We start from the raw sequence: 26,065 nt of genomic DNA on the forward strand, positions 1-26,065 counted from the left end.
TTGACTCTAGATGGTCACAGAAGAAGAGGAGAGGATGATAATAAATAAAAGAAGTAATAAGATGAAGTCATAATTTTGTTTACTTTGTAAGTAGATTAATACGTAATGAACTTACAAAATAACGCAATATTATACGTAATTTTCTACATAATCAAAAATCAATCAAAATGTTTATAAGCAAAAATTACAAGTGGTTTCCGTTGGTTCACACTAGGCTAAGCTGTCACTGGAAACCTATTCGGGTACACAATAATTAATTAAATAACTAAAGTTTAATAGTTATTAATTCGATTTATATTTATACATAATAACTGTCTTTCTTGGACTTATCCGCTCTCATTGCCCGTTTAAAAATATTCTACTCGTAGTTTCTGCTATAAAGCGCAAGCTTTTTTCAATTCCAAATTTCATCAAATTTGGTGCAGTGCTTTAGTTGTGAAAAGTTAACTATTCGTATGATTAAAGGTCATCACATTTTGATCCAAACTGGCGATTAATAGCTATAAATAATTGCGAAAGATTGTAAGTCTGTATGTTTGTTTGTTAACTAACACTTCACGTCTTAACCGATGAACCGATTTAGGTGAAATTTGGTATACAGATTACAGATAGTACAAGTCCCGGGGAAGGACATAGAAATAGTTTTTATCCCGGAAAATTGCAGTTCCCGCGGGATAGCAAAAAACGGATTCGCGGGCAACAGTTACCTAGTCAATGAATATTGACGTCTTCGATATTTTAACCAGAATTAAATTTAGACCGTATACTAAAAAAATGCAATTTATGAAATGACTTTCTAAAGCGTGCATTATAAAGAACCTATTTTCCTTCTGTCCATTCCTATATTGAACAGACTGTAATGAGCTAGCGTTGCTATGGTTTAGTCAAGCGCCATCTAGTTAGAATAGTAGCCGTGTGTAGAGCTAAAAGTAGCCGTACAGATGGCAGCACCTATCGCTAGATGGCGTTAGTATCGTGAGGTCGGTTTGACGTTTCAGTCTTGCTTGCGATTGGCCTATTTAGATATTTATTCCTCACAAGCGTGACAGAAATGTCAAACGGACCTCACGATACTAACGCCATCTATCGATATTTCGCCTGTCGAAAAACCTTCATTCTTATTGAAGCAACTGCAGGGCTACTACGAAATTCGAAGTTCGTATCGTAGTACCATCCCGCCGACGCTTATATGAGTTATATTATTTAAATACGAGAGTGAGAGGGAAGGTGCGACACGAACTTCGATTTTTCTAATTTCGTAGTAACCCTGCTGCTGTAGTAATTTCTGTAGTTTTTTAATGAACATTATACTAGACTAGACTGGCCAGCGAAAGCTGTCCACGCATTTTTTACGAAACTAATCTGGTATCATTTTTGAGACTGTCAAAATTGACATATTGTCATTCTAACCCGGCCGGGTAGCCGGGCCCGGCTAATAAAAAAGAATAAGAACAATAAAATCGTTTTGTTTCGTTTGGCAACATTTAATGAAACGTTTTTCTATTTTGTTGGCTAAATACGCGCTTGCTAGTAATTTCGCATTCCGTAGTAAAATTACAGTAAGAAAGTCATAATTTTACATTAATTAACTTGCAGTAAATTGTTATTGACTATATTTTTGGTTAACGTTATTATACAATGTTTGCCCGAACTTACTACTCAAACGTAAGTAAACATAATTATTTGAGTAGTTAGTAAAGAGGTAGCGCAAAGATGCCCCCACATGCAGTCGCTCGACGCTCGTTTCCAACGTCAAATCTGGTCACGTGACAGCGATAATGATTTTAGCGATAAAGCTGAAAATGTTGAACTTTATCGCTGGAAAAAAAAATCTTCAATTTCGGCAAAAACAGTGTTATTTTTTTTTTCATTCACTCCAATTTCTTTTATTTATACGACTGCCACGACTGCTACTAAAGGTAAACCAAAAATATATGACTATTGTCAAGAGGGCGCTGTTGTTCTTATTTATATGGCAATACTTAGTTCAGTATAGTCGGAACAATGAAATCTTGACTTGTCTACAACGTTTACCTGTTAACTCTGATGTTAATTTGGAAAGGTTGTTACCTATGTGAAATAGTTTCAATCGCCAAGCGTTTTTTTCATTAGTTTATTACAAACGTTCAGTCAAAGTCAAAATATCTTTATTCAATTTAGGCTTTAACAAGCACTTATGAATGTCAAAAAAAAATTACCACCGGTTCGGAAAAACCTCTGTTGAGAAGAATCCGGCAAGAAACTCAACGAGGTATATATATTTTTTAAACATATTTACAATATTATTATGTTTCAAATATCCCTGTCCATGATTTAATCATTAACTTTATAATACGCCTTTGATATAAATATCTTCTTGACAATAGATCTGAAACTCGCAAATCGAAGTTCGTATCGCAACATCTCTTTCACTCGCGTATTGAATGATATAAGCGTCAGCGGGACGGCAACATACGAAGTTCGAGTTTTGCACTTCGTGGTATTGGGCCAGGTCAGATTAAGAAATCAGCTTCCAAGACCAAGACCATTCCTGCAAGAAGCTATCTTGTCGCTGCTGCTCGACGCGGCAACTTGACGCTACTTTTTTGAGTCGCGGGAAATTCAAAATCACCTTCAAAATGGGGTCACGTGACTAGATTTATCGCTGCAAACGAGCGACTAGCGACTGCATGTGGGGGCACCCTAAGCAGTCGTTTGTCAGATTTGACAGCAGGCCATAACGTCATGTCTTTGGTTGGTCAATCGAAATTGAATAGAGGAAGGAATACATACATAGTATTACATACATACAGTTTACAGTCGTTCTTGCTGAGTGTTCGGTCGGTCGATGAATTATTTATTATTTGTTTTTCTCGGTCGTGAATTCATAATCAGGTTATATGGTGCAGTCTGACAATGAGATGGTAATTAAACAGTTATAAGTGCCTGTTGCTTAGGAACCGTGTGTTTTTGTGTAACGATCAAATGGCTTCTACGCCAAAGCAAGTGAACGGTAATGCTAGGAACAGTCCCCTGGGAAAGCGGAAAAAATCTAGAGGAAGTAAGGGTTCATATCTATCCAAATGGTTAGACAAGACGATGTGCCACATCCAGGAGTCTACTCCTAGCATGGATACGTTTGATTCGTTTACTCCAAATATGAATTGGACGAGCGCTCAGTTCGCTCCCGGCTACGACCCGTGTAGGTTTAACATGTACGGTTACGCGGAGCCAATGTCGTTACCTACTCCGCCTACGTACTGCAGCCCTGTCATGCCACCACTTTATCCTCCGGAGTACCGATACGTACAGAGCGTGAACAAAAGCGTACAAGTCCAAAGGCCGCGGCCGCGGCGCCGCACCGACAAACAAGAAGACTGCAGCACACCTAACAGCACCCCAAATGCTAACTATTTTCAACCAAAGAATTGCTCCGATAGCCAAGACTTCGCGAGCCTACCGCCGATAGTTACGTCAGTCGCCGACACGAACTCCAACAGTGATATGAATACCAATGAGAAGGATGAGTGTGCGAGGAGATACAGTGACCCGTGCGTGCAAGGGCTGCCTGATATAGCTAGACCTGCCAATGGCGATGTGGACTCCATATCCGAGGCTAGTTCAGGACTATCTGGCAGCCAAGTTGGCAGTAGACTGCTAACATACCTCCTGGACCAAATTACGAACCTGAAAATGACCAATGAGAGACTAAACAAAGACTTACAAGAGACAAGAGGTAATGTCACGAAATATTCCATTCAGGAAATATTAATCACATTATATTTACTAACACACTTTTATAACTCACAAAATTACAGGAAGTTAGCTTAGCTGCAACCATTAGCATGAAATAATGCATATTTTATAATAATGTGTTCTCAGCATTAGCGGAATCGCAACAATAAAAACACTCCCATTGTTTTCATAATGAGCGCATGTGCGAATACATTTGTTTGGTACCATTAACATTTTTAAATATATCTCAGCTTGTCAAATTAAATAATATAATTCTCATTAAATAATTATCTCCACAATGTGAAAAATATTAAAAAACTATAACAATTAATCAACAAGATGGTTTAGAAATTGTGATTGAAATTCTGAACTTTCAATTGTGCTTATATTATTGTAGTAATTTGCGATTGTTGTACATATCTGTGCTTGCACATAAGTATAAAATCAATATTTAAATGGGTGCACCTGTGAATAGATATCTGAATTATTTCTTAATAACTTAACTGTTCTGAATGACAGGTAATCCTATTTTCTAAACAAATACAATCCGCAATTATATTTCGCTAACCTCGTAATTTCAAGGACATTTCTTATAATATATAAAAATTAATCCCTATATTCCTTGGTCACGGCATCATGCGTGAATGGCTGGACCAATTTAGCTAATTCTTTTTTTGTTGTGTTTGCTATTGTCAGGAAAAGGTTCTTATAAAAGAAGATTTAAAGTCTTTATAACAACCCAGCATGCTAATTTAAGGTACCTATAGTAACGGCCAATATTTGATAGCAATGTGTAGTCCTAAAAACAGGATTCTATATTGCCGTTTTGGATTCTCTTCTCAGATTCTCTCTGCCAACCTAGAAACAAATGCTCAAAAGTTTTGTCTTCAAATACAACTCAAATGGTGTCTGCCCACACAAAGCAACACTTTCAAACTCATAAGCATCCTACACATTCATAAGTGAGCCAAGGAGAATGGTCAAATATATTGTTCCACCCACTGGTGACAACAACAAGAATAACATTACTTGAACTTAAATCCTTTAAAGCCATTTTACTTAAACTTTGACTATATTTAAGAGAAAGTAAATTAAGTAGTAGTAGCCCTGTATTTGTTTAAGTCACTTAGGAAGATTGCTACCTGAATGTAATAATGGTCCGAAACAATATTCCTCGTAACAAAAGGAAACAAGCAAGCAAGCATTCTATAATTTATAAGTTGACTCTACTACTATTCTACTAAGTAATTGTTTTTTCCTATAGTCTTTTTTTTTTTTCATTTTGCTTTTGACCTTTGAACTGCCATATTGATATTCAATAAACTATACATGACTAGAAAAAGCTATGAGAAAAAATATTTCAGTAGCTTCTTCACTTCATTTGAATAATAATAAAGTTTTAATGATGATGATGGTTTCCCCTTGACCTCCTTACTGATGTGTAGCACGTTGACAGTTTTCCAGTTATTTCAGTATGACTAATGAAATGACCAATGCTGATGACACTTTTTATGTAGTAAATACGGACATGTTTTTGTAAAAAAACTTGTTAACGAAAAATTTTACCACCGAAAAAACTGAAAAGCATAAAATAATAAACCTTTTTTATTTAACCTTAATCCACCAACCACCAACCAAACACCAACCAACTTAACCAGTTTGAAGTTAGTGCCTCAGCACAAGCTAGAAGGAGTGATAGAAGCCCGTCAGGTAGACGACTATAGGTCCACTCCAGCTGGTTAGTGCTGAGGCACCGACTTCAAATTGGTAAGTAGATTAAGGTTAAATACAAAAAAGGTTTATTATTTTATGCTTTTCAGTTTAATTTTTTGTTAAAAAGTATTTATTTTTATATGGGACCAACTTCGAGGTATACAATAGTATACATACCCTATCCAATAAAAAAAGAAATATTAAAATCGGTCTACTCTGTAAAAAGTTGCATGGTCGTCATACATTACAATCACTGAGTGAACCAATCAATCATCCCTTGTTTTCCTACCCTTAGGGTTGGAGTTTTTTTTTTTTCAAATTTATATGGGACCAACTTCGAGGTATACCCTTTCCATTTAAATAATAATTATCAAAATCGGACTACTCTGTAAAAAGTTATGCGTGGTCATACATTGAACAAAAATATACGCGTCGACTTGAGAACCTCCTCCGTTTTTTTTCGTCGGTTAAAAATTAATCCCACTTATATAAATGCAAAAGTTTGTAGGTCTGTTTGTTTGTTACCTCAACATGTCTAAACCGCTGAACAGATTTAGATTAAATTTGGTCAGTATACAGATAGTTTGAATCCCGGGGAAGGGCATAGGATAGTTTTTATCCGGAAAATTGCACAGTTCCCGCGGATAGCGATAACCGAATTTGCGACGGAGTCGCGGGTAACGGCTAGTACATAATAATTTTCTACATAATTTGGCTTCACTTAGTGTTAAGTTCACTAATACAACACTTGCACTTGCACTCATGCTTTAGACGTTTAGATTAGCTGTTAACTGTTATTATTATCTTTTTTTTTATAGCGGAACTAAATAATATGCGACAGCAAAATGGACTATGGCAGAAAGGATCCGGGTCCAGCATTGGAGGCAACAATGGTGAGTGGTCATTTATTTAGTTTCTCCTAGGTTCATTACAAGTCAAGAGTTAAGTTGATATTTGTTTAAATATTTCTTAACTTAGCAGAAATCTTTGTTAAGCAAATAATAAGTTTTTAATACTTAAAATGTTATTTTAAATCGCGTTAGCAATAGGCAGGCGAGCCACACGACGCGTGTTCTACTACTTTTATAATAATTTTAAAAATACATCAAAGAACTTTCCAAGAGGGGGCCCAGATGGGATATAAATATAATATATACTCCCAAACCTTAATAATCTTGGGCCTCTAGGTTGGCAACGCATCTGCAATACCCCTGGTGTTGCAGATGTTTATGGGCGGTGGTGATCTCTTACCATCAGGAGACCCACTTGCTCATTTGCCATCCAGTCAAATAATAAAAAAAAGGAAAAAGATTTTTCCGAATTGGTTCATAAATGACAAGAGTTCTAAGTTATAATAAAATTTAAAGAAAAAAAACCTTTTTAATTAAGTACAAGCATTTATTACAAAAAATAAATGAACAAAAGGAAAAATAAATTTAAATTTGTCACATGTATGTAGTAAGAATGCTGTAGGTTGAGGATAACCGCTTATGTGGTATTAGTGCCTCAAGCTTTTAAATTAAAATGATATATATTTTACATTTTGAAAGTACATCCATATTTATATCAGTCTCTAGAACTTAACTATCTACACATGCTTTCTTATAATGTGTGACAACTATCTACACACGCTTTCTTATAATGTGTGACCACATAAGAGGTTTTTTTTTTATGGCTTTCACCCTTGCTGTTTTACATAAGAGGTTATCCTGAACCTAAAGCATTCTTACTACATACATGTGATAAATGTTTACGTCAATTTATTTTTCCTTTTTAGTTCATTTATTTTTTCTAATAAAAAGCTTGTTTTTAAAAAGGTTTTTTCTTCTAATTTTATTTTTAACATTAGTATTTGATAGGGTCGCATATTCACTCCGACCAAAGTACTTATCAAGACGAATCAAACGAGCCCAAACTCGATGCGGTTGCGTCGTTTAATTACCAGATTCCTATGGTTACCTTCCAGCTCCATCATCAGACCCTGGTTACCATCTAGCACCAAAGTACTCGTCAAGTCAAATCAAAGGAACCCAAACTAGATGGGTTTGTGCCGTTTCATTACTGACTTCCTATGGCCACCTTCCAGCTTCATCATCAGATCAGCTTCATGTTAAAATAATAATGCATTGTCATCCGATTTACACATGCATGCAAAATTTCAGCTCAATCGGAAACCGGCAAGTGCATCAAATTTAACTTGCAAATTTTTGGTAAAAAAATCATTTTTAATAAAAGGCTTTTTTTGCTGACTATACTTTTTGGTGACTATACTTGCATTGTCACCCAAACTACATTTGCATACCAAATTTCAAGTCGATGCTATTAACTAGTATTAACCGTTGAAGAGTTTCGTCCTGCGGAGACGATCCTGGCTGGACTACCATCCAATATTGTCACTACCAGATTCCAAATTTCAAGTCAATCAGACTACTGGAAGTTGGTCAAATTATACGTGCAAGATTTGACTACAGACAGACAAACAACGGGACAGGTGAAACTAATTAAAAGCTTGTAAAAAGCAAAATACAAGAAACAACAAAAACCAACAAACGTAAAATAAATTGAAAAATTCCTCCTGTTTCGAACTTGGTAAAAAAACTTACAAGTTGCTAATAATACAGTCAATCAATATCGTAATCAATAATTAGTTAATTATCACTGTCAATTTTATGAAGTTGAGCTTGGGTTTTGTGATAGACATGAATGATTAGAATTTCGCAAATTGAATTAATTAATTAGCACAGCATTATTGTCAGCCATCATCCATTTCAACAAAATAATTTTATCCCAAGGCGGTCTTTTTTTAATTACAGGGCTTGGGTTAAACACAGCGTTGAATCATTGACTCTCATTTAGGACTACAACAAAATAACTTAAAATAATGTCGTCGTTGCGGTTTGCGGCGATAAAGAAAATTCTAGCGAACACAACTTTGCATGGCGTCAGAATTTAATTTTACATGCGAGTAAGGAATGTATGTATTGCACTCATGTAGAATACCTAGACATTCAAATGTTAGTGGCATGATAATCCATTGGCCTTTACTCCTTTATCTTGAGGTCGTTATGTTATCTTGCTTTGCTTGTCAAATTGTTTCTTAAACATACCGTGCGTAAGTTATTCTAAGACTGCTTGACTAATCGGTAAGTTTCTTTAAAAATTTCCTCTCATCAACAAGACGCAATCCTATTCCGTCGATATAAATAAAACCGAGTCTACATTAACAACACGTGCGCGTTCGAATCTTACGCTTATCCTTATCATTTACAAATATATACAATTTTCTTATTTTAATAGATACTTTATCCCACTGTTAACCAGTACAAATTCCTTCTTTCTAGCATTGGTGCTTACACGTGCTCTGTCATATTTCATGTAGATATTTATTTTATCAGTTCCAGTTTCGTAGGAAAGCTATTGTCGAGGATTGGTTAGGATAGGACCTTTTGACGGTCGGTGACCACTTCTGCATTTGGCCACTTCTGCATTTGACCACTTCTAGATTTGACCCCTTCTGGATTTGACCACTTCTGCATTTGACCCCTTCTGGATTTGACCCCTTCTGGATTTGACCACTTCTGCATTTGACCCCTTCTGGATTTGACCACTTCTGGATTGGATCAAATGTCAAACGATGTTAAACATTATCTATACCTATAAAAACAGTACTGTGACCGGGTAAAAGCTAGTATTATATATTTGTCTTATTTGTAAAACTGCGGCATATTTCAGACCTCGCTGTGTCTTTAGTAATTTGAAAGCCTCGTAAGAAAACAGTTCTGAAACTGAAACTCCGGTTCTGTAGACGGCCGAAGAGAATAATACAATTAGACTTTCTTCACTATAGAACATAAAATGAAGAAAGACGTGTTAGAGAAAAGTGGAGAGGAAACAACAAAGATTCTATGTTAAATTAATATGGTAAGAAATAAAAAGTCATCACTAGACATATTACACCAGACGTATTTTATTCCTTACATGATTTTTCCATTCACAGATTTTCCTAAATGATTTTTTTGTCCAATATGCTTTTTTTACTGAAGCTTATTTTCACAATCGCGTTTTTTCCCTATTTTAATCGACACAGAAACCTACCCAAGGTTTAGATTACGTAAGTTACGTTAAGATTGCATCGGCCCGAAGGGCCAAAACTACACAAAAGCAAGGAAAAGACGATTTTGGGGAAATGATGTAACCACTACACAACTTACTATAACGCGTAACATCCCTTAGGTCGGAAATTGCTCCCAACCTTCTACGTACAGTCGAGTCCATAAACTTGTGAGCAAAAATTTGATCAAAAATATCTGAACACGCTTCTACGCCGTTAACAATAGTCTTGTTCAGATATTTTTGATCGAAATTTTGCTCACTAGTTTATGAACTCGACTGTACAAGGTCACCGCTGCCAGCGCGCACCGTTTTTGCCCGTTTTATATACAATTAGTTAAGAAAATGTCATTTGTTTTAAAACGTGATCAACTGATCAACTAGCTAGCTTGATGGTCAAAGCATACCTAATACATTCTAAAGTGAAAATAAAACCCGAATTGATTGCACCATTATAACTCATCGCTACTTGGCAAGCTTTGAGTTTGAGTCCTGTTTCTAGCAAAATCTCAAAATGAAACTCACTATTTCACCCGATTGATGCCTGAATAATTGACAGCAGCCGATGTTTTTCACTCATACTTGCCAATCATCCAACTGAATCCGAGCTGCAACGTCGGACACCGTAATCCAATGTCACAGAAGACTGGCTATGCTCCTACGCTTGTAAAATGCAAAACGTAGCTGTACATTGATGATTTGCTATCAAATCCACAGTTTACTTTGGCTTAGGTACAGTGCGCTGTAGGTACGAGCTTCTTGACAAAATCGCTAGTGTACAAGTACAAACAACCGAAACTGTATTTTCGTTCAATGCCACTTGTCGTCACTTATCTAAATAACACCTTTGTTTACGAATATTAATAGACACCTACACGATAAAAACTGCCAACAAACATGCACCTTACTAGGCACTGGTGTCACCGCTGGCAAGGTACCTAGCCAGACGAGGGTAACGTGTTTTTAGCATGAAAAATTGGTCGCTTGGCGACAAAATCGATAAAATTTTCATACTAAAAACACTCTCTTCTCCTCTGGCAGTGGTACTAGTGCCTAAGGTTGCGTTACCACTAGGTTAGCTGGAAGAGATCCCTTTTCAGGGATAAGCTCGCCTTTGTTCTCCTCTCTGTGTATTTATTTTTATTTTTATGTGCAATAAAGAGTTACATACATACAGATGTTCGAGGATGTGTTGCGAAGAATGTGTTTTTCATGGACCTGAATAGAAGCACTTCATTTTCTCCTCGCTTCGCTCAACTGTTCCACTAGAGCTGTGCTGTGCTAGGCTAGTTAATGAAAAACGTGTACCATTTCTTTCAAAGTGTATTTGATTTTTTCATACAAATTTTATGAGTCAGTTTTGTGACGCAAATACCAAGAGTATGAAAAAAACGACACAAAATTGATATTTCTGATAGGGACTTTTTTATAAACCATCGGAAACGGCTGTGCTTTTGATTATGAGTAGGAAAAACCATATTTTTCCAAAATTGTCAAAAAAGAAAGGGTACACTTTTTTGTGAAAATGCCCAGGTAAATGAATGGAGAAGCTAGGTATGGTAGGTATGCAAATGAGCATTGCGTGTTAACTCCAATAACTAGCTGTAACTGTAAATCAATATAAAACGCAAAAAAGTAGATTCCGTAATGAATTGAAGACCAGTAGGTTACCATTACTAATCTATGTTTCATAACTTACTTTTTGTTCGATCGATTAGTTATTTTTGCTGCTAGTGAAATAATTAACTCTGGTCCGAAGGCGACCCGGTTTCACGGAAGCAACGCATTCAATTTGCTGGCACAGTGTTTCGCTTATTAGAAAGCATTTCTACCGAGCCTATTGTTTTTAACTTTCGAAAGCTGAGCAAGGCTTTATTGGAAGATTAAAAGAACGTTAAAAGTTTCGCGCAATCACTCATTGTTGTTTGCTCAAAGCTAATATGACAGAAGTAGGTAACGCGCGTTTTCGTCTCTGTTAATGCAGGTAAATGACCACAAATTTCATGTTTCACAGTTTTGTTGTATGCACTTGTACTGTAAATATACCTACCTACGAGACGGCAACTCCCGTAATGCTTTGTCATTGGTTATTAAGAAAGTGTAGAATTTTGTAGCTATTATGTACAAAAACAAACAGAAAAAGAAGTGTCAAATCCGATTACACTGTCTGTTAGAATAATGAAATGGAAAGCTTAAACAATCGCTTTGAGCACGAAAGTGTTGTATATTGTGTTGCTCAGAAAATAGATGCTCAATGAATTATTAATAAGTTGGAGGTGAGAGACAAACTAACCGATAACCACTTCTTTGCTAAAATAGACGTCTAGACTGAACCTGAGACCAGTGGTGGTATTGTCTAACGTCCGAGCGCTTGCAATCGCATTCACCAACTCTTTCTACCCTCGTCTCCTGGGGCCGTATTGCCTAAGGTTTCTGACACTCGCGATCGCAATCAAATGACAGATTTCGCATACAAAAACTGTCATTTGATTGCGACCGCGAACGTCAGAAACGTTAGGCACTACGGACTCAGTTTTCTGGCGTCTGACGTTATTTTATGGCTACGGTCTTGCTACGGTTGGGCCAAATGAAGCAACACGCAAAATTATGCACAGCATAGACTATATAAACACCTAGTGTGCAGCCTAATATGTCGACAAAACAAAAAAGTAGATGACGCCCGATGCGACGCCGACGCTCTGGCGCATCCCACGCTGTCACCTGCTTTATTTTTCTTGGCACTAATTAAACAGCCATTTTCTCTTCCCCTATTTAAAAATTGACTGATAATATCTAACTAGTGAATGATTTTAGATTAACGTGTTGCACGACTTGCACGTTTCCTAAAAAACCGACCTATTAAAGTTTCAAATCACAAATACTGTACCTATTTGGAAGTATCTTCAAATTAATTAACCTAATTATGTCTTAGCGTACTTTATTAAGTATACATAAACTTTAAGAGCCGGTACAGACGGACAGATTTTGAACTGCAACCCAACTGCAAAATGGCAGTGGAAGAAACTGCAATACGACTGCAATAGAACTGCGTTCTAGAACGCAGTTACAATGCAGTCGTTCCATCTGCAATACGGCTGCATTACGACCGTGTAGCCGGCTTGCAGCCGGTGGGCGGTTGACGGGACGGCACGGCAATTTTGATGCAGTTGGTGTAACTGCATCAAACAAAACTGCACTCAAACTGCCATTTTGCAGCTGGGTTGCAGTTCAAATACTATCCGTCTGTACCGGCCCTAAGAATAACCAAATGTGTTTATCTACTACATATAGCTTTCATGTATAGTGGAGTTCATAAACTTGTGAGCAAAAATTTGATCAAAAATATCTGAACACGCTTCTACGCCGTTAACAATAAAGTCGTGTTCAGATATTTTTGATCAAATTTTTGCTCACAAGTTTATGAACTCAACTGTACATTAAATTAAATACTTTAGATTATGTTGCAACAATTTACAAAATAATATCCGGAATTTCTGTTCAAAATTAAGGTAACAATTTGACTCACTGTTTTACCAAGTCCTTAATTCTTTACGTTGTTACTTACTTACATCAGATAGCATTTTTATAGCTGTTCTTATGAATACCTACGCAATTCGTTTCATATTTCATCGCAAGAATAGCTGAAGATAATTGGATGCCTGGGGCTTGCGTGCGTTTCGTTCGTGACCTAGGGTAACTAGGTTTATGGCTACTGTTTTTAAAACTCTGGTTACGTAATAATTGTTTTAGAAACTCCGTTGAGAACATTCTATTTAAATTTATTTAGTTATTTCGATCGGATTCAATAAACAATTTGTACTTTATAAAGTAGGTACATTCGGCCGTTATTCTTAGTATTAATTGGTTCTTTATAAAGTACGTGAGGTCTCAGGAGGCTATAGGATGACCTTTTAAAAATGCCAGAAAAATTGACGGTTTCAGTGGGAAAAAAATATGACAAACAATAATTCTATCAAACAATACATTATGACTTGCGAAAATTATGCGAACTTTGGCGCGCCCTTCTGTTTTAAGTAAACTATGTCGCATCGCCCAAATGATTAAGTTAGTATTCTCAATGCCACTTGACTGTTCCTGCGCACTTGTGTGCATTAAATTATACATGATGGTAAGACGTCAAGGCAAGGACATTAATCCGCCTTCCGAGAATAACGTAGGTGGACGATAGAATGTTCAAGTGTTATAGAAGCACCTTTGCGACAAATTACACCTCCACGCGTAGGAATGTGGTGGCAATTTAACATCAAATAGTTTAGTATACAGCAGGGTTTCTCGAACTTATGGCTCCACGTACCCCTGTTAAAGTTTCTAGACGACTCCAAAGAGAGTAATTTTTATTTTAATCATCATCATAATATAATGTATATTATTTATTTCAATAAAAGGTAAGTAACAAATATAGGTAAGAATCATCTTGCCAACGAAAATACAAACTGAAACAAACAACTACAAATAGCAAACAAATAAGTAGCAAATTTGGAGTTGAAATAAAAAATACAAAAAGACTCCAAAAACCAATCTTAATCATCTTGCCATTCTTGCAGCCACCATCACGTAAACCTTGTCGCGAACCCCCTACCGTCGAATAGCGAGCCCCTAGGGGTTCGCGTACCCCACTTTGAGAAACCGTATACAGTAATCAACGTACGCGGAATAAAACTCAAATTGAATTCATAAAGCTGTAGAAAGCCATCTCCGAAATTCCGAATGACTTGTTAGCAAAACATCTGGTTCTAGAAACAACCACATTTTTAATAGACCACATCTCAAAAAGACTATAGCAAAACTACTGGTTCTCGAAAAGACCACATTTGCAGGTGGTTCAACGAGCGACCATAGGTTCTGGTATGAGGACTCTTTCAACCTTTGTCTCCTATTCCATGATTACAACAATCAATCATGAACAGACAATTATTTCCTGCAAGTAACTACTTCTTAACATACCTCTATCTATGTTCCAGGTCTGATAGGTGGCCAATATTCTCCCGGTTATGTGACTGATCTGGTCCGGGAGATCCGAGACTCCGCAAGGATCAGGGAAGAGGCGCTCTACGCTAGGGTACGAGCCATGGTCATGGAGCGGCTGGATGTATGTATGAAACGTCAATTTTTAAAACCTGTAAAATTGAGGAAACTGAAACTCTTACCAGTAGCCCTTTTCGCTATCGATTTCACGATGATTCTTTAGCAGGTGTAAGTAAAAAACATGAGAAGATGACCTGCTGTACAGTCACCTGCATTAATATCTGCCACAGCGGAGCGTGCAAATATATCCGACACGTCCTAACGGCCCTGGAAATAGAGTCGTATCAGATATTTATGCACGCTTTGTCACATATTGGTGCTGGTGAGTGTACTTAGTAGTGCATAGAATTGATATGGGACTTCAGTCATTTTTCGAATATGGAACGTCGACTTACCTATACGGAATACGGACACGTTACTACTACATACAACAGGTCATCTTCTTAAGTTTTTTACCTAGGTATATTATACAGTATTAGCAGGTGTAACAATATGACATTTGCAGTGAAATGATTCCACCCTGACACACGGAATTACTTCGACTGTACAATCTCACTCGAAATTTTTATCCGTCTAAAATAAGAAAGAGATGTTGAATGCAATTGCGAACGTGTTACACTGTACTGCCGCAGCTCTTGCTGGCGAGTTCACTCAGAAGCGCGGAATTTGAAGAAGAATTGAATTTAAATATATGGCCCAGTTTAGACCGGCAAAAAAAAATCATGCAAGTTGCATTACATTGGGTCGCGGGATTGATCACTTCAAAGTCGTTGGCTTTACGGCCTCGGAATATAATGCAACTTCATCTTCCACGTAGGACATTCCACTGCTGGATATAGGCCTCCCCCCATAGACCTCCAGTTGCCTCGGTTAGAAGCGGCTTGCATCCACCATGAACGCGCGACTTTAACCAAGTCATCCCTCTATCTCTCGCAACAATCACGCAACGCTAGATGCAACTTGCACGATTTTTATTGCAGAAAGACTAGACATGGCTTTAGTAGTGTAGCTTTCTTCAAGTGCAAGAAGTATTATTAAAAAAAAAGGTTTATACCTAGTGATTTCCGGGATAAATAACCATGTATACCTACTTCAACTTGTCGTCAAAGCAATTAAGTACTTACACGTGATTACGTCCGATTTGAAATCACTGTAATTATAAGCCTACGCTATTCAAGTTTACTAGTTTTCTCTCAATCAATGGATCGAGGGTTCAAAAATGGAAAATCATTTTACCTGTTGCTAGAAAAAATCGAATCAGATTTCTTAGAAAAAGTCAATTTACAGTGCGACATTAAAGAGTAGAAATTAAACGGTGACGCCACTGTCTTCGTAGCTAAGTAAAACGCTTGAATATGGCAACAATCCTTACTAATAGCTATTATAAATGCGATGGTCTGTCTGTCTGTTACCTCTTCCCGCTTAAACCGCTGAAGTGATTTAAATGAAATTTGGTATGAAGATAGTTTGATTTGAGACCCTGTTAAGGATATCGGATAGTTTTTATCCCGAAAAAAGCGATACACTTACGAATTTTTCGCAGACGGAGTCACGGGCAAAAGCTGGTTTTGTATATTTATGAAAAATTCAAATCATCCGTAATCAATTCTATCGGATTCATTCGCATTTCGTGCAGCAGCAATTGACATGTGCGTACCATTTTTTGCTTCCTCTTTTCTCAATCCATTGAATAATCGTGAATCATCACGTCCGTTACATTATTCAGTTACCACATATATTCAAATGAATGACACTATACAAATCTGTTTTAACTCTCGGTTTCACTGTAATGGAAGGCCATTTGTAATAATGTTACATGTGCCTTAGAAAATTTACCCGAAATGTTGTGATTTTTTTCACCGTACAGACGTTCGTCGGGTTTCCTAGAAAGAGATGGAATGCAATTTTAATTCCCTCGCATCTTCCTTATTCAAAAGATAATGATGATTTTTACATCATACCTATCTAAGTCTTATTTTCCAGTCTTTTTTTAATTCTTCAAGATAAGTTTTTAGTTCCATGCATATTCCTTATTGAACCGCCAGATTTTTCCGGCGAGCGAAAAGTTAGTGCCTCATAAACTAAACTCACATAACATGCATAGTTGGATACTTTCGGAGTTTCGGACCTTCCCTAGAACAATATTTACACAATGATGCATAGATAGTAAATTAGGCGTATCGCATTCTTGAATGGTCGCCGGTCTGTGCGGTTAACCATTAGTACGATTACCGCACCTTCTTTTATTGCTTTGCTTTGTACATGCGCCCCTTTTACCAGGAACTTTTTCAACATAAAATGTACAAATTTGATGTGATTCGAGTCTATTTCGTTCATCTGTTTCGACTAACCTAACCTGTTTGTGAGGAAAGCATGAAAAAATATAGGTTGGATTAGAGTTGCGTGAAGGAGGGAAGCGCCTCAGCCACGCGGAATAGGAGCTCCGCGTGAAGAAGCTCCGTCGACCTTGGGTCATAGAATTAATATTGACGAACCAGGAAATGGACGAATAGAGACCGATTAGACATTCGGGTAAATAGACGTGCGGGGAATAGACATACAGGTAAATGACGTTCGGGGAATTAAACATTTAGGAAATTAGACCTAATGGATCGGACCGATTTGAAAACTAGCTCCAACTATTTGGCTGTAAAACCCGAGTGAGAGAAGAGGCTCCATTTGACGTACGGAACGTAACCCTAAAAACGCAGTGCGTGAGAATCTAGAAATACCTAATTCTAGTCCTCCTGGATAAACCACTTGCGTATTCTGGCGCTACTCCAAAGAGCCGCTATCGGTACCGTATCGCATTACGGGTCAACGAACCGTCCAGCGAAGTCGAACCAATCGAGTTATAAATTGCTCTCAAAACTAATATTTCGTCTTTCACTTCGCTACATCAATTGTCTGGAACAAGCGAGAACTGCGGTCAACGCATAATGCAGTACAGTATAACGTAACAGTTTGCGAACACAAAGTGTACGGTTATCATCATCATCATCCCAGCCTATATACGTCCCACTGCTGGGCACAGGCCTCCTCTCAGAACAAGAGGGCTTGGGCGATAGTTCCCACGCGGGCCCAGTGCGGATTGGGAACTTCACACGTACCATTGAATTGCTTCACAGGTTTGTGCAGGTTTCCTCACGACGTTTTCCTTCACCGCAAAGCTCGTGGTAAATTTCAAATGTAATTGTCCCTGTCCTATGCCCCCGATGTGAAGTCATGAAGCTTTCATCAGGAGTCTGTGATTCCATTATGGGATAACCGCAAACTGTCCCCAAAGTGGAAACACACTTGGACATGTGACTTTGTCAAATAATTTTGTAAGGGGACAGGACAGTGAACGTGTTAAGATAACAATTTATCATCTAGGTACTACGGAACTTCGTCGAAGAACTCAAGTCACCGACATAGCTGAAAAAATATGCAAGTTGAAGTGGCAATGGGCGGGCCACATCGCTCGAAGAAAAGATAACCATTGGGGGAGAAAAGTCCTCGAGTAACGACCTCGAACCGGAAGACGAAGCGTTGGCAGGCCTCCCACCAGGTGGACTGACGACATCGTGAGAGTTGCGGGAAACCGGTGGATGCAAGTGGCGAGTTGTAGTTCATTGTGGCGTTCTAAGGGGGAGGCCTTTGTTCAGCAGTGGACGTCTTCCGGCTGATGATGATGATGATGATGATCTAGGTAAAAAAGAGTAACTAAAAAAATAGGAGTACTACATTTAAGTCTCATCTGTTTCAAATTATGAAGAAAAAAAACAAAAGATAGACTTCGATTTGACGCGGATCTGCGTTTAAGCATACCAGAGGATAATTATTAATATGCAACCAACGAAAGCGAGCATTCAAAACGATCTATGAAAATTCCTTTTTTTCCGAAGCTTAAAAACTTAAAAAAACACTTTCTGTAACCCTATCTCTACCTGTCATCTATCTTTAACAACCTCACTGATACCATTTGGCCTTGACTCCCTTAATACACTAGTGATAATGATAACTTAGTGCTGCAACATGATCTAGATTAAAATACTCTCATAAAGTACATTGACGTATGCAAATTAAATGCCGGAAATGGATTTATAACAAGGATTATTTTAAAATATACACAACTAGCTTTTGCCCGCGGCTTCGCCCGCGTGGAATTCGGTTATCGCGCGCTGTTCCCTTTTCTTCTTTCTTTCTTCTTTCTCTATGCCAAAAATCAAGTCGATCCCTGCGCTCCGTTTCAACGTGATAGACGGACAAACATAAAAACACACACACTTTCGCATTTATAATATTATATTAGTATGGAGAAAAGACTACGGATTTAGATGAATGTAATGTATTTAGATTTAGGTATGCGCTTGAGCCCTCTTGTTCTTAGAGGAGGCCTGTGCCCAACAGTGGGACGTATATAGGCTGGGATGATGATGCGCTTGAGAATAACTCAGAGGGTAGGTACTTTTTATCCCGATGTTATCCTGATAACTAGGGTTCGATATCCGGTCGGGCAGATATTGTTCTCAAGTCTTGGACGTTTAATATGTATTTATCTTTAAAAGTATGCTTATCCGTTGCCCTGTACATAGTTCAAGCTTACAAGCTTTGCTTAGTTTGGGATTATGTCAATTGGTATCAATTGTCCCATGGTATTTATTATTATTATTTATGAAATAAAATTCTAAAGTTTCAACGGCTAAGATACATGTACCTACATAAAATTTGACACGGGTATTTTATATGCAACATTAATGAAATCCACATGTATTTTTTGGGAATTTCCGAAAGAACTTAATAGAATCCCGGAGTTTTAAAACAACTGCCAGGTCAATAGTTTACGCGTGCGAAACACGGGTAAAGGCTGGTATGTATACGTATGTCATTCACTACACAACAACTTCTTGCGGTCTTACTATAGCTGGCACCTTAGTGCCGTTTTTACTCAAACAGCCGATAAATTGTATTGCATTTAATCGCATGTTTGATGCTGGCCGAATGCCTTCAAGCTTGACTTGCGCACGCGACGCGCTAACTGATGATTTACATACCTGTATATGCGCTAAATGGAAGTTAGATATCAGACACGTAATGTACTGGTTAGATGTTGACTGGCATTAATTAAAACATTAGTAGCACAGAATAGATAATAGTACAAGTAGTAGTATACGTAAAGAATCAAAGTGACAGGTGCCATCGTGTAATGGATTTAAATCGATTTATTTGTCGCACGCACCTATAACTGTTTATGAAATACGGGCCTGATTGGCCAATTATCAGTCAACTTGGACCAATGAAATGTGCAGATTTTGAGTTTACGTTATAGTAAGAATGTGATATAGATTGTAATTCAAAAAATGGGTATTAAGTATATCGTTCTATATTTTGTTACAGAGTGGCTTGCCATCGTCAGAATCGAAATTCAGCGAGAAAACTCTTGAAGAAATCAAGGTGAGTAATATTTTATTTTCATTGAATTTAGCGCCATCTCTGGAATATCACGTGCGCCGTTTGTTATCTATGTAGACGGTTAAGTATTTGAAAAGCGAGGTAGATGGCGCTAGCTGCATGGCGTAGACGTCGCGACAGCGCGTCCACGTTTTAGTTCAGAATGTTTCCCACAGATGGCAATTATAACGAATATGTGCTAGCTGTTGCCCGCGACTCCATCCTCGTAGAAATATAAAAAATAGTTTACATCCTATTCTCAGACCTACTGAATATACACAAAAACATTTCATAAAAATCGGTCAAGCCGTTTCTAAGGAGTTTGGTCACATCTCGGGCATTCGGATTCGGTCACTAGGACGTGGTGGTAGTCGTTAATTTCATGATTTGTATTAAATTCTTTTGGTAAAGTTTGGTCTTTGCTTCGGATTCCTAAAATCAGAAACATTTTTGACCCGTGAATTTTATTCATTAGATTTTTCAAACTGAATGTTATTTAAGTTAGTTCCAATTCAAGTGAGTCATAGTGAGCATACGTTATTTTTTTTTAAGCAACTGTGTCTCCTGTTTGTCTCACAGAACAGAATAAACAACACTTAAAATCTTAGTTTGTTGATAAATAATAATTGGTAACTCCGGGGAAATAAGAAATTACCAAACTGTCGGAAATTTTAAAATCAACTTAATTTTCATTGATTTCCTATGCAGATACTCCATAAATCAACCTAGCCCGTGTAATAATAAGTATGAGTAAGTACTCACGCACAGATATTTGTCAGAACATCTCCAATACTTACTCAAAAAAAAAAAAAAATCGCTGAGCTGCCTTTATCACCTTGTTACCTTCACTAGGACCTCATTTCACTCCGATATTCAGCAAAGGCGCATCAAAAACAAACTTTGTTTTCTCTCCCAAAGCCCTAAACTAAACATTTTTTCCCTACCAACACGTTTATTTTCACCTCAATCGCTATTAACGTGTATTTGCTCGACTTGGGTGGCCGAGGGCACTTCACGCCTTCGGTTCGTCATTTACATGGTGAATATAGTTTTTGTATGAACGCGAAACGGTCTTTTGATATGTGTTTGTGTTATACTTGACGTTCTAGACCTGTAGTTTGATGGGGCGACGCGACTTGGAAGGGACACAAATCTGGAGTATTGTATACTTAATGAAGTATATACACTGCGTAATAAAACATAATATATATATTACCTAAAGGCATCGTCATCTACCATGTTTTTACCAAATTATTAACGTAAAGAAGGAAGGGTCAATAAATCACATGATGTTTTATGACCATTTTTTTTCTTCGATATGAGTACCTACAATTTACGTCGGTAGGGACAATCATAGCCAAGAGTAGAGATTGCTCCCAGGAAAATTGCTTACACAGCAGTATCTACTGGTCTTGTAGGTGATTCCAAATAAGGGTCAGAAGAACGCTAGAGATTTCAACCTGCCCTTTTTCGCGTGGCAGAGACTATGTTACGTACGTTATAGCACACCCGTAGTCTGTGAAATTGGTCCTACTATGCTTGGAAAAGGGTTAAAACGAGTCCGTTTTTTAGTCAGCACCAGGGGATGTCATAGAATTCGATTTCCACCGACTTGCTTATTTTAAAACCGTGGAGGAAAATTTTCTAATTCTCAAATAAAGAGTACTTCAACCAAATTAGCTTCGGATTGTCGAGCGGATTAGGTAATGGCTCCACCATTAGTCCATGCGAACATCTGACTAAAAACTTTGTCATTAATTGTTTCCAAATAAAAATTAGTTAACTAACAAAATGTCACAGTGACCGCATTAATATTGAATAAGTATGTTTATTTTTTAATACAAATATATGACGGCCATTTATGTTTTTAATTTCCTATCGGTGACAAAAGCCAAAGCAATATAACGGCAATTTATAGAGATGAACTTAAATCTCTCTTAAGTTAGTAAAGGCCTCGAAATGACGATTTACCTCTACTTGAGTAAAAGACCCTTGAGTTAAAGCAGAATAGCTCGTATATAGGCAATAACTACTCTGACAGGGGACGTCTGTCCTTGTCTAAAAGCGTAGGCATGCGATGTTTCGCGTGGTTGGTTGCACACGGCGAATTATAAAATCAGCGGGACCCGCGCATCGATTTAGCTAAGCGGGGGCATTCACACATTCACCGTTCTGATGGGGGCTTCTGTCACACCGCTGCGTAACTATAACCCTGTTCACCTTATATTTTATTATGTCATACCGCTTTCATCAAATAAGGCTATTTCACTTAGGCGAACGTAGCAGCGCGACACTCGTGCAGCACCAGAGGCCGGAATTCTCGTGGCACTTTTCAGCTGTCATGTCATAAAGACTTCTATTGATAAATTATAGAACACAACATGTTAAAGAAGATTAAAAGTAGATGTAAAAAATAGGCGGTCTTATCGCTAAAGAGCGATCTCTTCGAGATAATCTTTGGATACCAGCTTTTTGTAATTTTTAAATAGGAATTATAATAATATCTTCTAAGGTTTTCGTGTTTGTTAATCATTTATATAAAATAAATTTAAATAGATAATATCGCGTAGATTATATTTCAAAACGTCCGGATAAAAGACTCTTAAATATGTATTAGTACGCGAAATATAAGATATTGCAACAATTACTGCTATCGGTATACTTAGCGAAAAGACCGCCTATTGTTTACCTCTACTTTTAATCTTCTTTAATATGTTGTGTTCTACAATGTATCGATATAATATGAATATTTGAAGTCGATAAATGAGAAGTCCCTATGACAGCTCTAAAGTGCCAACAGAATTCCGGCCTCTGCGTGCTACAGACATGCGATCGACGTGCAGCTCAGAATTTCGTAATTCTAAATGGCACTGACCGCGGAAGCTCTTATGTGAAAACCGTCAAACGGGCATGCTTTTCATTTAATCTTGATTTTTTTAATTTTCAACCGAGTCTTTCCTTTGCTAAACATTGACTTACATATATCTATAGAGTATCGCAAATTCAGGAGTTGTCAACCCTATTACTGTTACGAAACACTAGCCTATAATTCTATAATTAACAGAGTTGATTAGGGTTGGCCCTTTTAATTTCTCCACAATCGCTCTATATTACGCTTCTGTCTAAAAACGGTCCTCGTAACTTTGTATTTTGTAGTCTTTGCTGGCTCCCCGCACATTTGAAATATGAACGGGTGCGAGGGGTGCCGAGCAAATATTGGCAGATGTAAGTGGATGGCTGCAGCGGCGCCACCCCGGTGACGTCACGCCGGTTCGACTCCCGGCGCGGGGCTGGTTTTTAACGCTCGTGTCGTGCCAGGAACTAGTTAAATCCGGTTTATAGTTTTGTAGTTTTGATATGCCTTGCCTTGCAGTGCAGTGTATTCTGAGAGGTACCTACATTTTTGTACCCAAAGGGAATGGGCAAATTATAACCCGTTAATAGTGGTCAAGACGAAATCGGCGTCGGATGGGCCAATTTGCCACATCTTTAGTTGCACATCCAAGTCAGCTAACCAACAAAAAGATGGAAACCCTCGACATTGTCACTTCAAAGTTCAATATCTCAAAAACGGCTGAACCGATTTTGATAAAACATGTCTAAGAACCATCGCTAGAACCCTGCTTTCAAATAAAAAAAAACACATTCAAATCAGACACACGCAGACACACAGCGGTCAAACTTAACACCGGCTTTTCTTGCGTCGGGGGTTAAATTTAAGGTTATTAAGTTTTAGCTAGCTTAGTTTTCCGTTTCAATTAGCATTGTGTAATTACGTATGACTGTTATGAGTAATTTCATTCTTCTGATAAATTTCATTATTAAATATAACAAATAATTGCTGGCTTTAGTGTAGATAGATCTAGATAGATAAAACGTTTATTTGTTACTGCAAACACACACAATCAAAATTACATAAATAAGAAAAAAAGAACAGTCTAACTTAAATGTAAACAATTTTCAATTGTACCTACTTGGGTACTTCAATTGTCGTCCAATCTACATATGTATGTATACCGAATTTCAAGTCAATTCGACCACTGGAAGTGGATCGAAATAAACTTGTAAGATTCGAAGCAAACATAGGAGAAAATCAACTTTTGACAAAATTCACTCGCGGTAAATTACTTATTTGAAAAAAAAAATGCTGTTGTTTTCCAGCTAACCGTTTTTGATTGTGAGCCTAGGTCACATTTATACATCTAGATTGAGAGGACATCAACTCAAAATAATGCAGCATTTGAATTTTGTCCTTTCAGGAATTAAATTGGTGTATTATCATCAAGATAAGACCTAAAGCGGACTCAACTCATCAGAGTTGAGTCCGCTTTAGGTATGTAAACTCTTTATTATCCCTACTTCCCTACTATATAATATTATAAATGCGAAAGTAACTCTGTCTGTCTGTCTGTTACGCTTTCACGTCGAAACCACCGAACCGATGCTGATGAAATTTGGTAGGTATATAGGTAGTTTGAACCCCAAGGATCAACATAGGATACCTTTTATTCCGGTAGAGGGCGCCACCGCGCGATAACCTAGACCCGCGCAGACGAAGTCGCGGGCATAAGCTAGTACAAAATGAATAAACAAACACAATTGACAAACGTTGAGATACATGTACAAAGGCGAACTTGTCCCTTTAAGGGATCTCTACCAGTCAACCTTTGCCGGGAGGAACATTGTGTTAGGGCAAGACAAAAATAACAGAAAATATCAGATTCTAAAGTCCGTATTTGTGCACCCAAGACATAATCTCCTAACATGTTTTTTTTCCAAAACATGGTCGTGGGAAGCATAAGCCACTTACTACTTACATGGTATGTACCTGTAGCTCCGAGAAAGCGTGGGCGCAGTGTTACCAACTCTCAAAAATATTTATCCCTAAAGCTCAAGTTAAAAACCTGTAAAATTACCACAATTACTTGGAAATCCCCCTAAAAAAAGAGTTATTATTAAAAATAATACATGAAGCTTTAAAACCAGGAACGAAGTATTTACTTCCGTTATTGTTTTGTTGAGGCAAAATCTAGATTCAGTTATCCCAGGCACAAAAATTTTATAAGGCATAAAATCCCCCAAAAAAATAATAACCCCTAAAAATAGGACGCCTTAAGAAATGCCATACCTTTTAAATACCCCCTAAATTTGGGGGAAAACCCCTAAGTTGGGAACCATGCGTGGGCGAGTCCAGTCCACTCGCCAGCTCACTTGCTCAGTGTGCACAAGTTATTAGCACGCAGGCGCAGCACAACGATCGTGTAATAAGTTAATTGAGGTGCAAAAATATGAGGCTGTAACTTGCTTAGTTAAGACGTGCTAAACTTGAGGGTGGGAACGGATACGAATTGATCCTAAATCACAAGCTGCACCTACATGAGAACAACTTTTGTGCTATTTATTTGAATGTTGGGTGGATTGACGACCGGATGGCCAAGTGGTTAGAGAACCTGGCTACGAAGCTTGATGTCCTGGGTTCGATTCCCGGCCGGAGCAGATATTTGTATGAATAATACGAATTTTTGTTCTCCGGTCTTTAATATACACGTACAAGCTTTGATTAGTTTGGGACAAGGTCGATTGGTGTCAAAATTGAAGGAAAAGGTATTCCTGTGGACAAGATATTGTAGCCTATCTATAAATTACTAAGTAAGGTAACCAAGGTTCAATGTCAGTCGTACGGCTTAAAACATTGCAGACTAAATCACCTACTACATATTTCTTTATTTGTTAAGAATAAACAATTTTTCATTTATTTTATTTTATTTTATTTTATGACGGTGGAAGCATTCTACACTTCCACTGAACGTAGATATAGTTAGTGTTTAGGTTTGTAACTAAGGGACCCCATACATCCCTGTATTATTATTTTTTTTGTATTTTTTTCTTTAATTGTATACTGTAGTTTTTAAGTATTTTATTTGTAATTATTTTATTTTGAAAAAAATGACTGCCAAGTTTCGTCTTGGCAATGATGGTCTTTCCGTGTCATGACGTGTTAAAGTGCCCATTGCGGCCTATTTACTGAATAAATTATTTGAATTTGAAT

The 26,065-nt window shown here is 37.6% G+C and overlaps 1 protein-coding gene across 1 annotated transcript in view; it reads left to right on the plus strand.

The window, feature by feature from the left end:
- Positions 1 to 2,727: 2,727 nt before the first annotated feature.
- LOC141432794 (uncharacterized) overlaps positions 2,728 to 26,065 on the plus strand; it is a 36,060-nt gene continuing 12,722 nt past the window's right edge. Inside the window, exons 1-4 of the mRNA XM_074094561.1 lie at positions 2,728 to 3,715; positions 6,246 to 6,320; positions 14,520 to 14,647; positions 19,963 to 20,019. Coding sequence (XP_073950662.1) covers positions 2,965 to 3,715; positions 6,246 to 6,320; positions 14,520 to 14,647; positions 19,963 to 20,019 — 1,011 coding nt within the window. The 5' untranslated portion in view covers positions 2,728 to 2,964. The remainder of the gene's footprint in view (positions 3,716 to 6,245; positions 6,321 to 14,519; positions 14,648 to 19,962; positions 20,020 to 26,065) is intronic.

Source organism: Choristoneura fumiferana, chromosome 11, assembly GCF_025370935.1.
Source record: "Choristoneura fumiferana chromosome 11, NRCan_CFum_1, whole genome shotgun sequence".
NCBI lineage: Eukaryota > Metazoa > Arthropoda > Insecta > Lepidoptera > Tortricidae > Choristoneura > Choristoneura fumiferana.